Source organism: Notechis scutatus, chromosome Z (assembly GCF_049901735.1).
Source record: "Notechis scutatus isolate UNSWTSFEM ecotype Mainland chromosome Z, rNotScu1.2, whole genome shotgun sequence".
Lineage (NCBI taxonomy): Eukaryota > Metazoa > Chordata > Lepidosauria > Squamata > Elapidae > Notechis > Notechis scutatus.
The window spans coordinates 53,025,703-53,045,782 of record NC_142025.1 but is presented as its reverse complement, the minus strand read 5'-3'; the positions used below and the strand labels follow the sequence as shown (position 1 = coordinate 53,045,782).

Below are 20,080 nucleotides of genomic sequence, written 5' to 3'. Positions count from 1 at the left end.
AATTCGACTGTATTTGTTTTTTTCTTCTTGTAACATTGTGTCTATTGATCTTTGGTTTGATGGGCTGGATGCTGCAGATATCAGTGTAGAAGGTGCTTTCTTTCCAATTTTAGTTAGATTTGGAGCGTTCATTTCCCCCCCCCCCCACTTCCTTTTCTTTTATGATCAGTCTACAATATTTTGTAATCAGTACCATATTATAATTATTTCAACCTTATATTAATTCCAATATTAAAATATTAAGTCTATTAGAAATAAATTAGAGTCAGGAATTTTATAATCCATTTTTCCTTTCAGCATCTTGTCCAAGTTTATGTATATTATTCCACTTTTCTTCTTTCACATCTCAAAATGATTTACCAAACAATGTTTGTAATCCAAAATGGCCCACCAAATTCCCCACTCTCAGTAATAGAAAAAGGTCAAAGAAGCAAAAAGCTGTTCAGATTCAAAACAGTTCAAAATAATTCCACAACATCAGCAATGTTTATAATACACAAAAGTTCAAAGATCTTCAAAAGCTCACCAACTGTCCCCAAACCACAAATAGAATGACCTTGCAGCTGTTTTATCTCCAGTCCACTTATCTATTCTGAATATTTTTTTTCTTCTTTCATATTTCCCGAGTTCACTTGTATCTGTTTAATAACTTTTTCCACCAGATATCCCAGCTCTAGCTTCCAGCTTCTACAGTGAAAGCTTAATATATCTAATAGTTCCCTTTTTTCCAGATATTCAAATAAAAAAGTATTTCTAATATTTTAAGTTACTTTTCAGATTATTATAGCTTCCAGTCTGGTTTTTTTTTTCTTTATGATTTACTTCGATATTCTCCTATTAAAATTCTGATTATTTTTTGGATCTGTCATCTGTCTCTTTACATAATAACTCACCGCTTCTTTTTAGAGGTGGGAGTGAAATCCCTTCCTCTTGTCTTTAAAGAGTCTTAAATTTCAAATAGTCTCTTCATTCAGGAATAAATCTCCAAGGTAGACATTGGGAAAATCCTCACTCAGTTCCAGTACGCTGCTCATCATTCACTAGCTAGTGCTTTGTCTTTCGGTTATCACAGCTTGGGTTGGACCATAATAGCAGTCTCTTCTTCAAGTACCCTTGGATCCAGAGGGAGGACCACTGTCACCCCGCGATTGACAAGGTGTCCCTCCTATCTTCGCCACCCCTCCAGGATGACTTTGGCCTCTTGGGGCCTCCAAGCGGAAAAGAATCAGCTGGGTTCCACAGAGCTCCACTTACCCTCAGCTGTCTCGCCACAATACCAACGCAGAAGTCTCTACTCTAGTTTTTTTTAAGAATATGAATTGCTTTTAAAACAAAAATAATCTCTAAATTTTATATAACTTTATTTTGATGTTCATTTTACAGTATGAATTTTCAAAGAAATTACTTGCTACGCAAGAACAGAAAACAAGTGTTCAAGACTTTGCAAAAATGTATGTATTCAGATAGTAATATTCAAATCAGTCTTAATTATCTGAAAGAAAAAAAACAACTTTCTCAGATTAATTTTCCTCTAATTTTAAGATGAAAATTAGATGTAACTTCCAAATATTAACTAACTACTCAGAAACTCTTAAAAAAGACTTTTTGAGAAGTACATTACCAGATTGAGAACCACCAATAAAAGCAGTTTAGCCTCTAATGTTCTTCACTGTAATGGATTGCGGGGACAGCCAGAAAAAAGACTTCTGAAACTACCATAAAATCTGTTAATTTTCACATATGAAAAGCTTTTAGTTAGAAAATAGGATGTAGATATTTTGGATATTCTTGTAATTTATTGAAGTCATTGTATCTAATACTTCTTAAAAATGGGTTATAAATTATATTAATATGTTCCAGTTGATCATTTTCAATGTTATCTATATAGCAGTTATTTGCCTATGTGATCTGGAATTGGTGGACCTGTCCTTGGTCCCCTTGTCATGATTGGATCACAGTCTGGTGGCAATGAGTTTCTCAAGAGCTGTATCCCCTCCCTCCCACAGGGAGGCAAGACCTATTAGATTGGTTCTCCCCCTTCGACTAATGGATCGGATGGGTTCCAGAAGGAGCTGGGGGTTATAACTGCAGATCTACTGTGCAGTCTAGCCGAGCTCTTAGTTACTGTTTGGAATAGGAAGATGACTGAGGCTCTGGATAGGATTGCGCCCATGCGACCTCTCCTCGCCTGTAGACCCCTCTGTGCCCTGTGGTATACAGAGGAACTGAGAGGAAACGCCTAGAGTGCCACTGGCAGCAAACAAAGGATGAACTCGATTGAACATAGGTAAGAGCCTATCTTGTGGCTATTCATGCGGCGAGATGTAAATAATTCTCCACACTAATTGCGTGTGCAGATAATCGCCCAGTAACCCTCTTTAAGGTGAGCCGCCTCCTTCTGGGGAAGGAGGAAATTGAGGTTCACCTGAAGGGACATGCTGAGGAATGTGCAGATTTTCTGGAAGACAAAACCACTTGACTCTGTTCCCAGTTAGATGCCAGCATGGCTGCTGATCCTTCTGAGGCAGGTTCTTGCCCTGTTATCTGGGAACAGTTTGACCCTGTTGCCCCGAGGAAGTGGACAGGATCCTAGGGAGTATGCACGCAAGCACCTGTGTTTTAGACCCATGTCCCTCCTGGCTTGTGAAAGCTTCCCAGGAGGTGACAGGTGGGTGGAATCTGGCAGTGATTAATGCTTCCCTACAGGAGAGGGTAGTGCCCCAGCACTTTAAGGAGGCTGTGGTCCACCCTCTTCTTAAGAAGCCATCGCTGGACTCCACCCAGTTGGATAATTTCCGACCTGTCTCTAATCTCCCCTTTTTGGGGAAGGTTGTTAAGAAGATGGTTGCATGGCAGCTCCAGAGGTTTCTGGATGAAATGGATTATCTCGACCCCTACCATTCAAAATTCAGGCCTGAGTTTGGGACAGAAATGGCATTGTTCGCACTTTTGGATGATCTCTGGCAGGAGCGGGATGGGGGTAGTGTATCCATCCTTGCTCTACTTGACCTCTTGGTGGCTTTCAATACCATTGACCATGGTTTTCTCTTGGAGCGGCATCGGGATGGGAGTGGGAGGCCTTGTGGTTCACTTCCTTCCTCAGCGGCCGCTCACAGTGTTGATATGAGGGGAGAGATCCAGTCCTCACCCACTGCTTTGCTGGGTGCCGCAGAATTCGATACTTTCTCCACTCCTGTTCAACATTTATATGAAGCCTTTGGGTGAGATCATCCGTCATCATGGACTGAGGTATCACCAATATGCTGATGATACTCAGCTATATGTCTCGGCCCGTGGTGAGTTAAGTGATGCTGTGTCCTTCCTCTTGCAGTGTGTAGTGGCTGTTAAGGGCTGGATGGGGAGCAACAGGTTGAAACTAAACCCTGGCAAGACTTAGCGGCTCTGCGATTTGTTGGCTCAGGGAGAATTGCCATCTTTGGTCCTGGCTGGGGTGGCACTACCCCAAACAGACCCTGTGCATAATCTGGGGGTTCTCCTGGACTCACATCTCCTGCTCAAAGAGCAGGTGATGGTTGTGGCCAGGAGGGCCTTCGCACAACTGTGGTTTGTGCTCCAGTTATGCCCTTTCCTGGACCAACAATCCCTACTCATAGTCACTCATACCTTGGTCACTTCCCGTCTTGACTATTGCAATGCACTCTGCATGGGGCTGCCCTTAAAGAGCATCCAGAGGCTTCAATTGGTGCAAAATGCCCTGTTTTGTGCAGACCCTGGTGTGCATATGTATCACCTCTCCTGCGGGAGCTGCATTGGCTGCCGATTTGCTTCCAAGTGCAATTCAAGGTGCTAATTGTCACCTTTAAACCTCTTGTTGGCTTGGGACCAGGTTATCTGAGAGACCGTCTCTTGCCGGTTACATCTATCCGACCCATCAGAACAGGAAGGCAGGGAATGTTGCGGGTCCCATCCCCAAGGGAGATATACCTGGTGGGACCCAGAAGAAGGGCCTTCTCTGGTGGCTCCCTCTCTCTGGAACATAATTCCCCCAGAGATTAGAATGGCCCCCACTCTAATTCTCTTCTGGAAGGCACTGAAGACCTGGTTCTGCCAGCGGGTTTGGGGAACCCAGAACAGGATGGAACCCATTAAATGGCTTGTGTGATCTGCTGTCGCTGGGGTGGGAGGTTGGGGGTGATTTTATTATATTATTTGATTCTTTTTAATAGTTATACTGTTTTAAATGTGGTTTTACACCTTGTAAGCCACCTTGAGCCGTCATGGGCAATATAAATCCATTAGATAAATAAAATTGAAACATTTGAAACTAAATTAATTTTGAAGGCAACCTCCACGTACAAAGCATTGCAATTATTAAATATGAAAAAAACAGACAGTGGATAACAGTACAGCTATAACTTTACTTTGATTGCACTTAGCACATCAGTTTCACCTGCTTAATGTTCATATCACAGATGTTGTTGGTGGAATTAAGATGCATAACTAGCCAGTAAAACCACCTTGGAAACAACAATAAAGAAGGCTGTAAGATTGATTGATTGATGCAATTTATAGGTTGCCAGACTCCCTTTTGCTCTGGGTAGCTGACATTGAAAAGGTGTCTAAAATATAAAGTATTTTTGGTAAATGGTAAAGTCCAATTGCTACTTTACCATGAATCAAGGAATGTATGTCCTTTAAGAGGAGCATTTTGCTTTTTTGAAAGGAAGGGGATACAGATTTACAGATGATAGTAGAGAAAATTTAATAATGCAGTATTTTATGTTCTACATTAATAGTCATGTGAATATCTATTTTCCCATCTGGAATATAGTGAGAATATCATAACAAATGAACCTCTGAGCTTTGATCATCAATTGGAACTGTCATTTCCTACTGTGAAGGCTATTGTTCCTCAACAGCAAGACCCAGCACTAAAATCAAGGATGAATGGTATAAATTGATAATATTTAAGTATTATATTATTTCTCTGTTGAATTACTTTTCCAATTATACATAAAGATACTTTTCCAGTTCAACATGTTATTTGAACATTTTTGAATTGTTCTATAAAGGAACTAATAAGATGATGTAATTATTTGATATGGATTATGTATTAGAATTTTGTAGGACTATTTGGAGAGCACAGAAAAGTAGCTTTATCCATTATAATATAGACTTGGGGTGTACTATAATGCCTCTCAAAATGTCTGTATAATTGAAGTGAATACAAATAATTGCATACTGTATTCTAGTGAATGGTGTCAGCTCAAAACAAAATGGTGTCAGCTTTGAAACTTCTCATCCCTTCCTCCCTTGCTTCTTCTTCTCCCTGCCCTTTTTACCCCCTTGTCTCTCCACCTCCATTTCCCTCTTCTGTATTCCCCCTTTCTGTTGTTTTCTAACATTATATCCACTTTTCACCTTATTTTTCCCTTTTTTGATTGTTTTTTAAAATCTTAAAGTCTCCATTTTCTTTTCCTCCTTTTCCCTTTCTTCCCCAAGTAAAGTTACTTGTTCATCAAAGATGGCTTCTTCTTTGTCCCAATCCTCTTGTTGCGTAGTCAGTTTCTCATAGGTGCAAATCGCCATTTCTAAGAATTGAAAAAGAGAGCCAAAGGAGCCCTTCCTTCTTGTCCTCTTCTTTGTATTTTTAAATTCAATTTTCAATTCATCCACAAGTGATGCCATTGTAAAAAGAAATTTTTTTCCAAACAACCACCCAAGTGTTTTTTTAGTCCTTCAAGGATAATTTCCAAAGTCCCAAAGTCAGCAAACAATCCAAATAAACTGTTTCTTTTAAACACTTTCTTCTTTCTTCACTTTCTCTTCCTGGGGTTACTGTTTCAATGGTGTGGAGCAAGATGTAAAGAAACAAGTTTATTTAGAGATAATGGGTAAAAACTTAATTGGAAAGGGATTCTGCAAAGGTACATAAGATTGTATTATTATATTTGTAATTAGAAATAATGCTAGAAAATTGGAAACAACATGTGATTGAAAAGTAGGATAAAATATTCAGTGTAATTTAGTGAAATTTTTGTGAATAAAAGGAAGGCAGTGAAATAAATGAGAGAATTGAAGTAGGAAGAATGGGAACATTTAATGATATAATGTTTTAAAATACAAGTGATGTGAAGTGGGGAAATAATTATGGAAAGTTTATAAGTGTTCCCATAAAAGTATGATATTCAATTGAAAAGTAATGTGTAAAATGTTTAAGACTCAAATGAATATTAATATTAATGATGGATTTGAATTGGTATGGATTGTTGTTTTAATTATATTACATATTTATAATTTTTTTCTTTCTTTAAAATATAGTGTGTAACTTTAGAATGTACTAAGCAGAATCCAAATGGAAGTTATGTATTATACTAAGTGTTTATAAATCTAGGGAAATAGATAAAGGCGTCATACTCTAATTAGTGTACAGGAGAAATTTTGTTTAAAGAGAAAAGATAATAGCTGGAAACAGGACAGACAAAGAATAATAAGCATAATGATCTGAACTGAGATGAGATGAATAAAATAAAACTAAGAAAGTTAAAAAAGAGGGGAGAAGCTATATAGAAAATGTAAAATGGTAATAAGATATGGAATGGTATATAAAATGAATTTGAATTTGTGTCTGTCATACGAAGAGATGTAACCCGGGATCAAGCTGCTTTCAGAAAAGATGTTTTATGTTTTTATGTTTTATGTTTTGTTTGTTTGTGTATTGTCTTTGAAAATCAATAAAATTGTTTAAAAAAATGGTGTCAGCTTAAAAGAAACAACTTATTTAACATAAAATAGTAACATTGGAATGATAATGTACATGTTTTTACTGTTGATTTTGTACTTGGTTTTCTATCATAATGCTTGAAAAGAGTTAGCGTCATAGATATAGAAAAGAGAATTTAAGAGAAATATATTTAAAACAATTAGTCCCTCTAATAATTTAAACAATACATTAACAGATGAACAGTGGTAGATATAAATATATATATATAGTAAATATATTTAAAGTAGTTTAAGTATTGTTTAATATATTTTTACATAAGCAGTCTTCTTATCTTCAACTTTAGATTTCAGATTCCCAAGGAAATATCCTCCTTTGCCCTTACCAACTACTAATAGTTATAAAACTTGGAAAAGAGAAAAACATCCAGAGGTAAGTTTCGGTACTACAAGTTTTTATAACCTTAAATTAAGTCATATTTATTTGTTTAAATATATTCAGTTTGTCAATATCTCTTAAGAACAAACATAAATAATTTATATTTATGCAATAGTGTATTAACTTCTGAAAAGTTTGCCTAGAAAGATCTCACAATGATTGCCACTCCAAATGTTAATCGCCAAGAAGTTTTTTTTCTCTCATAAAGATAGGGAAAGACAGGAGAGTAGGGTCACAAAGGGTTCTAAGTGATATAACATCTTTCTGATTTAACACCGTGGTGGAAAAAATAGCATATAATAAATTATTGTGCTTCCGCAAAAATATGACCTATTCAGAAAATTAACCCTGGCATGATTTCCCATGCTGCTCGCAATATAAGCCCTACCCCAAAAATAAGCCCTACTTAAGAGCATCATCAATGAGAGACATAGCCAGCATAGGAGGCAGCGAGAACATGCATGGGGGCCAACAGTGTCTGGAAGTAATTTTAGCCTGGCAGTCCCTTGGCCGGCGCACTCTGGGACTGCAGCCCACACAGCACAGGAAAGTTCCTCCAAGAAGCAACCAGTGGCAGAGGTATGGGGGAGGCATGCAACTCGTCCACTGTCTTCGTTTGCTCAGTGTGCAGCAGAGCTGGAGGACAAGGTTGGATGGCAGGGACTGAGAGGGCAGGGACTGTGACATGGCGCCACCCTCGCCCCACCACTTGCCTCGCCTCATGGTGGCACCAGCAACAGGCAGAGGCAGAGGCACAGGGGTGGAGGAGGCATATGCACTGCACAGCCTGCCGGATGCACCGTGCAGCCACCTATCTTTGCTTGCCTGTGGCTATGATGGGACAGGCATCCCCGTGTCACATCTGGTAGGCTGAATTGCATGCAGGGGTGAGATTCTACCAGTTCACACCTATTCGCTAGAACCGGTTGTTAACATTCTAAGCAGTTCGGAGAACCGGTTGTTAGAAGAAATTACTGGCCTAACCCAGTAAGGAAGGCAGGAAGGAAACATTCTGCTGTTGCTTACAGAAACTGCCTCTCCGTTAACCCTTATTACATTCTGGCCAAGACTAGACTTCCTGTCTCAGGAACGTCTCTGCAGTTTTTTCCCCCTCCTTTGCTAGTACTTGGCTTGTGTGGAGTGACTATTCAAAGTAACAATGGCACTGAAAAAAGTGACTTATGACCATTTTTCACACTTACGACTGTTGCAGCATCTCCATAGTCATGAGAGGCCAGGCGAGGAGATGCATGCTTCAATGTGAATGATATTGAGTTGGCCACACCCAGCCAGTAACATGACCACCAAGCTATGTCAACCCAGTCACATGACCACCAAGCCACGCCTACCACCTAAGCCACACCCACAGAACCGGTTGTTAAAAATTTGAATCCTACCCCTGATTGCATGGCTCTCCCACCAGGCAAGTGGTGGAGTGGGGGAGATGTCACACACAGCCCTTGCCCTCTCAGCCCACGCCATCTAACCTCATCCTCCAGCTCTGTTGCATACTCCCCAAGTGTGCTCTTGGGTAACCTGGGGGCAGAGACCTTGGAGAATAGACTGGGAATTGCTGGATTGTGGGGATGGTGGGGGTTGGTAGTTGAATAAAAGTTGTCAGTGTCCACTTAGCACATGTTGCTTGCGCACCAACCATGGGTTATAACACTATGTCTCTTCCTTCAACTCTCCTGCTCTTAACTATTGCTAAGTCTTGTTATTATCTATTTTGCTATTTTTTTTTTAATATACAGGCCATGTACTGCTTTGTCTTCCCATGCCTCTTTATTTTGTTTGGTTTTTCTTGTAAGCCAGTACTTAGTAGATCTTCCTGTGTTATAGCTTCAGTGCATCTTCTCCATCCTTCAGATATTCTTCCAATGCCCTTTTTTCTTCTTCAGCTATCTGATATACTTGCAATATTCCAGGCCCACCTATTTGTCTTGGTAAATAGAGTCTGTCAACATTTTTGTGTGGATGAAGGGCATGATTCATTTTCATTATTTTAGTCTTCTGTCTAGGGTTTTTGGTTCTGCTTGAATCCAATCCACTGTTCCAGCTGTGTAGCTAATGACTGGATTTGTCCAGGGATTAATTTGCTTGATGGTATTCCCTCCACTGAGTTTGGACTTCTTCACTCTCTTGATATATTTATTTCTAACCTTTTTCTTGACTTCAGTGTGCTTTATGTTGAAGGATGCCCAGATATTTGTAGTGACGGTCTTCATCCAGTTCTCAATATTATTTCCATAGAGCGAAGGTCGGCAACCTGCAACTCTGGAGCCGCATGTGGCTCTTTGGGCCCTCTGCTATAGCTCCCTGTCGCGGCAGTGGCACGGCCAGAGCCTTAATGTGGGAACCAAGCACCCCTGCACTTGCCTTTGCGCGGCAACAGCATTCCGCCTTTGTCGCAGTACATTTGCTGTTGCCGCCAGCAAAGAGGCTGGGAAAGAATGGCAGGGGCAGATCTTGCAGGGTGGGGGCCATCCCCCAAGCCTGGCCTTCCTCCTCCCTTGTTGTCGGAGCCAAGAGAAAGAAGGAGGCGGCATGAGGAAGCGTTCCCCTCCCCTGCCTAACACCGAGCACAACAGCCCAGTAGGAGGGGGAGATGGCCTGGCAGAAGCGCCCCCATTGGCAAGTTGGATGTCAGAGAGGCGTGGCCCGGCTCTTGCAGCGGGACGCTGTTTGGCACCTCCAGATGCAGCGAGAGCTATGTTTTTGCTCACTTTCTGTTGCCTGTGCCTTTTCCGGGCAGCAATGGCTGGGGCCATGAGGGGGAGGCAGCAGAGGCATCTGGGCTGCTTCCCTCCCCCCCAGCAAACCGGGCCTGGAGAAGCACCAAGGGTTGTGGATGAGCACTGGAGGATCAGAAGATGCACTCTGATGTTGCCCCAACACGTGTTTCCAGCATGCATTCCTCTATCCCAAAGTATGATTGAGTGGGGGAAGAAGGCAGGGGGAAGGATAGGAGGAAAGAGAAGCCCTGCTGGCTTTCCTTTGATTGGGGTGGGGGGGAGACCCAGTACCCCTCCATGGCCTGCCTGCTGCTCTCGCAGCACCTCTTTCTTTCGTTCTCTCCCTCTCTCGCATTGTGTTGTAATGGGTTCCAGGAAGAGAAGGGGATCCAGTCCCCAATTTGACATATGCTTCACAATGGGGGAGACTGGATCCTCTCCTGGAGCCCATTACAACACAATGCAATCCTGCCCCACTCGCCCCTGGCAACTCTTTCTTTTTCTCTCACTATCTCTCTCTATCTGTCTCTAGGGGTGGAGAGAAAGTCATACGTCCAGCACTAACAAAGTCGGAAGTAGCCGCCCGCCGTTTCCCTCCAGTCAGGCACTGAGAGGGAGACAGAGAGAGGGAGACACATTCAGCTCGATTCAACTCTGTCTGCTCTCCTCTCTCTGCCTTGCCCAGTTTTGCAAGGATTCAGCCGACACTGCCTTGGTAATTGGGGATGGGGGAATTTCATCCCATTCTTTGCCTGCCAAGCATCTTTGGGGGTGCCCAGGAACTATATTTTCCAGCCACTTGGGACTGAGTTGCTGGATGAATATGCATGCCTGTATGAGTGTGCTGCTGCTTGGGATGATGCTTCTCTGAAGTGCGTGTGGTGATCTGAAGTAAGGCAGTAACCTTGTGGCGCTGTGATGTAACATCCTGACAGTCACTCCTTTTGCAATGCAATGTTTATTTTGTATTTTTCCAGAGACAGAGAACATAGTAGAATTTCCTTACAGTTATTCCTGGGTGTATGGGTTGGGAAATGGAGGTGGGGAGTGGGAGGGAGGAAGTGAGGGAAAGAGAGAGACAGAGAGAAGAGAGAGAGATGAGGGAGAGAGGGGGATGAGAGGGAGATAGAAAAAGAGAAAGAGATGAGAGAACGAGAAAGGAGAGACAGAAAAAGGGAAAGAGATGAGGGAGAGTGTCAGATCCGTGTATCTGTCATTTCTTCAGTGGAAAAAGAAAAGGGGGGGGAGACTAATAAAGAAATCCTTTCTTGATGTAACCTGAATATATTTAATCTTATATCAAATTTGTATAACCCACCACATGATACAATGGAGGAAAACCCAGATGGCCAGAACCTATCACCTCTGAGAGGCACAGCCAGGAGATGAGAAGATCATAAAAAATTCCACAGTGAGATGTATCCTGGGAATCTCTGGAAAAGTTCGTTTTAAAAAGGGATGGGGAAATTAGGTATGCCCTGGGAAACTGTGAAAAGATCATTTCTACAGAAGGGGGGAATTAACATACTGGCTTTTGTTTCACTAAATACACATCAAGATAAGGGGAGGGGTTCTAAACTCCCTTATGTATCCCTGTATGCCTGAGGGACCTCAGGCGCTGCTTTGAACTCCTACATGAATTGTCTCATCTCAATAAAGGATTCCTTTTGATACGTTTGGTTTTCAGAAGTTCATTCTTGTAAATTGAATAGGAAAAAGTTCTGAGGCCTGACACAGAGAAAGAAAAGGGAGAGGGAGATAAAGAGGGAGATATAGAGAAAAAGAAATACAGATGAGAGAAAGAGAAAGATAAGACAGAGAGGGAAGGAGGGAGAAAGAGATGAGAGGGAGGGGGGGAGATACTTATTTCCCATAGAAAAGAAAAACTGGAGCCACAAAACCTGGGTAGGCATGTGACTGTATGGGAGTGAATGATATCGAGTTGGCTATCCCACCCAGGTTTTGTGGCTCCCAGTGTTTTGTTTTCTGTGGGAAATGGGCTCAAGTGGCTCTTTGAATGTTAAAGGTTGCAAACCCCTGAGACCCCTGCCATAGAGCATCTTTCAATATTTTCTCTGTTTACTGGTAAACATGACACATTTGTCCAGTCTAAACAGTGTTGAGCAGTCCTATTTCAGACGATGTTTTTCCATACAACTTTGTTCATATAAAGGAGGTGAATAGTCTGGCAGATGTTTTTAATGTTTGATAACCATGACCCAATTATTCAGTATTGCTGACAGAGGAATCAGTGCAATAACAAAGTGGTCATCATCACTTGTTCTTAGCTTCTATCAATCTACTAGCATTGACCAATAACCATGTCTTTCATTGTGCCATTAATCTTTGCCCAAAATTTCTGATATTTATATTGATCCCCTTATTTCTTCTTATTTCTTATTTATATTGATTATCCAATCATGTGGCAGGGAATCGAATGTCTTCTTGTAATCAATCCATGCTACATTCAAGTACATTCATACTTGCAGTTTTCCAGAATCTTGTCAATTAGGAGTTGATCTTTTGTTCCTCTGTTGTCTGAGTGGTTTCCTTTCTGCTTGGATGGAAAGAGCTTATTTTCAAATAGATGCTGTTGGATTGCATTTGAAAATCATTGGCAAGCTGATAATTGACTTGTAGTTACCTGGTGCTGCTCCTTTCCTAGATAGTTCATTATTAGGTAGCTTTTGCCAGACGTTGGCCACTCTTCAATTTCACCTTCTTGCAATATGTTGTTAAACTGCTTGACAACAAGTGGGTATAACTCATCTTTCTCAGAGCTCACAAGCCACACAACCACATCAAGGTATAGCTTCACTAGGAGTTGCGCTCAATGTTTATTAGTATACCATCAACATTGTTATCATTTTCCTATTTGTCTTCTCGTCAATCATGAGAAAGTATGACCAATTTCATATTATCCAGATATTTCACACTGTGCATTAGATATTTTTGTCTACTGTATCTGACTGTCAAGGCATATGAGAAAAACTGCTGTGTGTGTTATGTTTATAAACATTATTTCTTTAATTGAGATTTATAAGGCAGCTACGTAATACTTGGAGTGATTGTGCATAATTGCAAGCTGAATATGGGTAGTCCTCAACATACAACCATAATAGAGTCTACCCATTACAGACATATGTTGTGATGGTCATAAATTGGGTGAATTATGACTGACTGGATTTTATTCTCTTTTTTGTGGTGATCATTAAACATGGCAGCCATTAAATAAGCCCATTGTTCATTATGATGTGGTTTTTCTAAAAACCTTTTCATTTTGTCAAAAACATCATAAAATGCAGTCACATTATTGCAAGACACTGCAAACAGCTGTAAATCCAGCTGTGTTGCCGAGTATCTGAAATTCAGTCACATGACTGGCAGTGACTGTTGGAACTTGCTTGTTCCAATAAGTCATAATTTTGAATGGTTGCTAAACAACTAGTCATAAGTCAAGATACATGTATCTTTGTTTTCTTAAAAATTATTTGAAAAAAGCTGCTTTTAGCCCATAGGTTTTGTGCCACCAGTTCACAGTAACACATAAGAATACTCACCTCCATTTTTAGGAAGAAAAAAGTTAATATAATTGCTTCTGCTGCATTGGTTATCCTACTCATTTAGCTTGATGATATTCATTATCAGAATTTAGAGGGGAAAGATCTTAAAATTTTGAGTTGTAATAAAAATAAGTTTATATACTGTCTTGATATCGTCTTCAAATGAATTGTATTATTGATAAATTCCTGAATTGAGAGGTAGATTTCATTTCTTTTTTTTCCCAACTCATTTTACTATGTTGCTTCCATTATAGAAAAGAAAAATAATATAATAAGTTTAACATTCTTATTGTTACTTACAACAGGGATGTCAAACTGGATTTCTTTGAGGGTTGGATCAGCATTGTAGTTCTCCTCCGCAGGCCGGCGGGGGGTTGGGATGGATGCCTCCTGCAGCACTCTGCTGGCCGTTTTCAGGTCATTTTTAGCCCATTTTGTGGCTCATTTTTAGCCGATTTTTCAGCCAGTTTTTCAGACACTCCAGACCTACAAGCTTTGGTTTCAAAAAGTATATGCCAGAGAAATCTTACTCTTTCACCTTCTTCCACTTTGGTTTTAAATGAATCTGAAAACAAAAATGCTTTATCTTTCTTTAAATAATTTTGCAGACTAATTTAGGATTGACTTTACCTCGTGGATACTGCAGATACCATTTCAATTCATTGCATGGCTGTAATAAACCAAATTGCTGGCTGTCGCATGTTCTTATATCAAGAGATGATAAGGTAAAACATGTTCCATGTCAGTATAAAATGTTTGGCTAACTTTCAACCATAAAAGTAATCATCAAAATCACCATAAACGTTTGCCTTTTAAGAAGTCATTGATATGATTATTGAATCTTTAAGTTCATTAGATATTTGTTGATTTGGAAAAGTGTATGATAAAAATGAATAGATTTCAGTAAAATGTTATAAAGTTCAGTATTTGCTGCATGCAGTAAATGTGGCCTACAGTAAAAGTAAAACAAATTAGAATAAAAAGAATCAAATATAGTTCAGCTTTGATTTAACATATTTCTGATTAGCTGTAATTATTATTGATGATTGATTGATAGATTGATTAGCCCTTGGGCCATATCAAAAGTACAGTCCTAGAAACAAATTATTACTAAAATTTGATAAAAGCAATTTGAAATGGAATTGTCTAAAATGAAATTGGAATAAAATATAATAATTTAAGATATAAAATATGATAAAATTATATTTTGGTGTTACCCCAACAATCTACCCTAATCAGCCCCATGTATGCAGATCTCAACCGAACCGTTTCACTTATATACTCTGCTGTGTTAAATGTTATTTTCAGATTCTGTTCACATATAAGGTAAGTTGTTTTGATATGGGGAATCCCAATAGCTCAGGGGTGTCACACTGGATTTCTTCGAGGGCTGGGTCAGCACTGTAGTTCTCCCTGGGGGGGGAGGGGTCGGAATGGATGCCTTCTTCAGCACCCTGCTGGCCAAAACGGGGTGTGTGGGGTCCACATGTGGGCCCCCCTGAGTCTTGTTTTCACCCTCCATGCAGCACTCTGCCACCTGTTTTCAGGCCATTATTTTGCCCCATTTCCCAGCTCATTTTTGGCTCATTCTCAGGCGGTTTTTGGGCTCATTTTCAGCCCGTTTTCAGCCATTTTTGACTGGTTTTCGGCCTGTTTTCAGTCCGTGTTTGGCCCCATTTTGGACTCTTTTTTAGGTCATTATTCAGCCTGTTTTCAGCAAGCAAAGTGCTGCAGGAGGCCATGGAGAGTGAAAACGAGGTGCGGGGGCGCGCACACAGCCCATTTTAGCCTCCAGAGGCACTGCAGGCCAGTCCTTAATAACTCCAGGCCGGCCCCGTGGGCCAGATCCGGCCTGCACCCTTGATTTTGACACCCCTGGTGTAGATCATCTGCAGTAGTTAGAGATGAATTGGGAATTCATACAATTCATGCACTATCCAACATTAGAGCATATAACCACTGGTACAAAGTCAATGAAATAGAGACTGATAGACTCCCCAAGTTATTTCTTCTAGAGCAAATAAAATCACAATCACAAATCTCTTGAATCATCAAACTAACAAATTTTGTAAGAAGTTATGGCCTTCCTGTCTCTTGCATAGTAGAAGAATGATTTTAAAAAACAGCTGCCCAAAGAATTAAGGATATAGAAACACAAAATGATATAACTCCTTAGTAAGGTGGGTAATTTGAAATGGCTGAGCAAATACATAGCTATTTGAAGTTACAACTGCTAAAACATTTTAGGGAGATATTTACACGAGCAAAATTTGAACAGCTTGACACAGTGGTCAGATATGGGAGATTCCATTCTATACCCCAGAATGGACATCTCTGCATTTGCAGAGCAGCAGAGGTGGAAGATCTGGCTCACATCCTATTTGATTGTTGCCTGTATAAGAGGGTGAGAGACAGGTGTCTTGGTCTATATACTTGGTCTATATATATCCTTTGGGACACCTACTACAGAATATTACTGAGTTATGATTTTTGGCAGCCAGCTCGAGTTCTGACCAGATTGAAATGGCAAAATGTTTTTTTCTTTAATTTTATAATTTTTATATTGTCTTCTTGTGTGCAACATCTCAGCTTGTATATGAAAAACAGGATTCCTCTGGGCAAGCTTCATGGCTGCCTATATCTGCTTGCTGGGAGACCCTCTGGGGTCAAATCCACCCTGGAGGGGTGGTGAAGAAAGGAGAAGTCCTTCATTAATCTCAAGGAAATCACAATTTCCTCATTAGATCCGAAGAAAGCTCTCCTAAACGGCAGTAGGGATGATGGCCATTTTGGCAAGTGACAAGCTGTGACAACTGGGACAATAAAATTTGTGCTGGAGCGGTTCGTGGACAGAGCATTGAAACTGGGTGAGAAACTTCCAACTTTTATTCTAAATATTTAACCCAAGTAAAAGAATTCCAAAAAATAATCTCCAAGAGTTAAGAAAGCAGCAATTGGATACATGGAGAAAAATCAAAGATCCAGATGCGAAAGAAATGTCTTAACGGAAGCTTTAAAACATAGAAAGCCTGGAAAAGATTTAACAACAACTCAAAAAGTGATTATTGGGAGAAACTCTTTTTCTCATTTTTACTTTTAACCCTCTGATCTGTTGACAATTAGCTGTTTGATTTTTGCACCTGTTTAATGTTGGAATTTGGAGCAGGAGAGCCATCTACTGGAGGAAGAAGATCACTGCAGCATGGGAAATTCAAGTGAAAGTGATCATTGTTTAATATAAATAAAGGAAAGGAGGGAAAGTAAACGACACCTGGAGGGCCACTTGACCTTGATTCTATTTCAGTAGGCAATCTGGATGTTTGGAAATATTTAGTGAGCTTTTTGAAGATTTTTAAGACAAACTGAATTGCAAATAACAAAAACACTATTGAAACTGTTCACTGGATGGTAGATTTGAAAGACTTGAGGAAATTTGGTGGGCTAATTTGGATTTGGATTACTAACACTACTTGACAGAACATCCTATGAGATAAAAGAAGAAAAGTGGTAGAAGAAAAGAAGAAAATTTGGACAACTGGGAAGGTATAAACTGGAATATTATAAAGACTGTAAATTATGAAATAGCTTTTAAGGATGATAAATTTAGAGGATTTGGAGGTATAATTCTAGGACTGACTAAGTTTTATTAATAATTGGCTTTTTTGGAATTTTTATATATTGGGACATTAGAACCTTAGTGGCATATTGAGTAATTCTTAATATATAGAGGTGTATGAAGAAATGTTAGGTAAAAGTAAAAGTTCCCCTGCACATGTGTGGTAGTCATTTCCGGCTCTAGGGTAGTGCTCATATCCATTTCTAAGCTGAAAAGCCAGGGCTGTCCAAAGACGTCTCCATGGTCATGTAGCCGGCATGACTAAATGCCGAAGGTGCACAGAGCACTGTTACCTTCCCACCAAAGTGGTCCCTATTTTTCTACTTGCATTTTTTATGTGCTTTCAAACTGCTAGGTTGGCAGAAGCTGGGACAAATAACAGGAGCTCACCCTGTTATAATCATAAGGAGATAATGGGATTGTTCAAAGATAAAGATGTGAGTGTAGAAGATCCTCAACAAATGGGGGAAAAAGATGAACATAATATTCAGAAAACAGATGAGAAATCAGAAGGAATGGTGGAGGAGACACATCAAAATAAGTTGCAAGAAGATAAAGACATTGAAGAGATAAGAACAATAAGTATGAATCAAATAGATAATCCTTTTTTTTTATAAAACAAGTTTTATTGGTTTTAAAGACAAACAAAACACAAGACATCAAAGTATAAAACCTCCTTTCTCGAAAATTACTTACAAATTTTAACAAGGCAAATAAAGCATTATTTTTAAGGCATAGTTCCACATTATCACATTTCCATTTAAACACATATATATCTTTTCCAAATTTCTCATTGTTTCTCCCTTCACTTTTATTCAATTATATTTCTTTCTATCAAGGTTTTGTTAATTCTCAATCAAGCATAAACACACAAAATACAAAACATAAAACAAGACATAAAAAGATAAAACCTCCTTAATTATCATTTATATACATGTCTTTTCCAAATTTCTCTCCCTTTGGTTTTATTCTTCCAAGGTTTTATTAATTCACAATCAAAACATAGTTAACCAAAACAAAAACATAAAACTTCTTTTGAAAAGTGGCTTAGCCCCGGTTACATCTTTTTTACAGACCCAAATCAAGTTCATGCTCACCTTATATACCATTCATATCTTATTAACCATTCTATATTTTCTATATAACTTCTCCTTCTTTTCACTCTCTTAATTATATTTTATTTATTTCATCTTATTTCAAAATCATTATGTTTGTATCTTTTGTCCGTTCTTTTCCAATCATCTATTTATCTCTTCTCTTTAGCAAAGAATTTCCCTGTAATCACTTTTAAGGTATGACACCTTTCCCTAAAGTTACATTTAAAATAATACATAATTTCTATCCTGATTCTGCTTAGTACATTCTACATATTGTATTTTGAAAAAAAAGAATAATAAACTTATAATATAGTTAAGTATATAATTTCCATTCTAATTCTAATTAATAGTATAACTAAGCATTAATCATTTTACACATTCTCTTTGATATTTTATTAAATATTGAAATCTATCATTATAAAACATTTTAATATTTTAATATTTTGTTAAATCTTATAATATTCCAATAGACTATTTCAAATGCAAATACTACAATACTATCTTATGTACTCTTGCAGAATCTTTCTTAAATTATACACTGTCCTTTATCCTTTATCTCTAAAAAAGATATCTTGTTTCAGACCGTGGCTTTTTTTCCCTTTTTCCTTCCCTTTCTTCTCCAGTCTGATCTCCCCCCCCCCCCCGCTCTCCTAACCTCCACCTTTTTAGCTTCCCCTCTCTGTTGTAATTCTCTTTTCAATTGCTTTGTAACATTATACCTTTTTTTTCACCTTATTTTTCTTTTTCTTGGTTGTTTTATTGAATCTTAAATTCTCATTTTTCCTTCCTCTCTTCCTATTTTCTTTCTTAATCGAACTTTTTTGTCCATTAAAAATGGCTTCCTTTTCTTCTTCTTCTCCTTCTCCTTCTTCCTCAAGTATTTGCTGGTACATAGAAACTGCCATTTCTAAAAAGTGGAAGACAGCTCCCAATGAATTCTTGCCATTTTGTTCTCTTTCTTTTAATTTTTCATATTCCATTTTTAGTTGATCCACAGATGGTGCCATTGTAAATTTTTAAGAACAACCCAGATGTTTTTAATCTTAAAGTAATTTGCAAATGTCAAAGTTATCAAACAATCCAAACAGGCAGAAATTATTTCCTCTTCTTCTCTTTGCAACTTTTCCTCCTGGGGCAAAATCCCAAATATATTTTAAAGCCGTATTACAATTAGTTGTTCATCAAAGCGTCTCCTCCAACAAATTTGTAAAGATTTTTTTTTAGTCCTCTCCTTCCCACTTATAACAAAGAGCTTGTTTTTACCTCAAAGCAGCAGGTTTTTCTGTGCTCATTTGCTTTCTCCGTAAGGAAGGGGAGTGAACTTTCCTTCAGCACTTTCGCCGCCCATAACAAACTTCTTTTGGAAACAAATGTATCAATCCGAAAGTCAGGCTTCCAGGGTGTTTTAAAAGTAACTTAATGTCCCGGTTCAGCCAAGAAAACTTCTCCTTCTGTCTTCCTCCTGCACAGTCTTATCCGGTTGAAGATTCCTTTGTGGCTGCCATTTCTGACAGCCGCTCCACCGCCTCAGGAAAAAGGAGTCTAGCCGGCTGGGGAAAGGGGGTGCGATATCCCCAGACCCCTGCCCGGATCTCCTCTGTCTTCCGCTGCCTCTTTGGGGCAGCGACAAACCCCAAATCCAGTTGGATCGGGGGTACCTCAGCGGCGAGCGCAGCAGGGACCCGCAAAGAAGCGGATTCCTGCCGCCGCCGAAGCCTTGAACCGGAAGTCTCAAATAGATAATCCTTGAAGAGCTTACAATAGAACAGAGAAAAAAAGAAAAAAAATGAAAGGATTGTGGATGAGTGCTCAAATGATGCAGCAGAAGGAGACAAGGGGTAAGCCAGAGAGAATATTTATTTTGTAAAAATGTTAGAAAGAGATATAAGATTCTAAGAGAGAAATATAAAAGAGTGACCAAAAAGTCAATCAACAATGAAATTTTAAAA

General features: G+C 39.3%; 1 protein-coding gene across 1 annotated transcript in view; it reads left to right on the top strand.

The window, feature by feature from the left end:
- TOPAZ1 (testis and ovary specific TOPAZ 1) overlaps positions 1-20,080 on the top strand; it is an 83,243-nt gene that overhangs the window by 21,376 nt on the left and 41,787 nt on the right. Inside the window, exons 5-8 of the mRNA XM_087946074.1 lie at positions 1,384-1,451; positions 4,793-4,911; positions 7,029-7,114; positions 14,027-14,143. Coding sequence (XP_087802200.1) covers positions 1,384-1,451; positions 4,793-4,911; positions 7,029-7,114; positions 14,027-14,143 — 390 coding nt within the window. The remainder of the gene's footprint in view (positions 1-1,383; positions 1,452-4,792; positions 4,912-7,028; positions 7,115-14,026; positions 14,144-20,080) is intronic.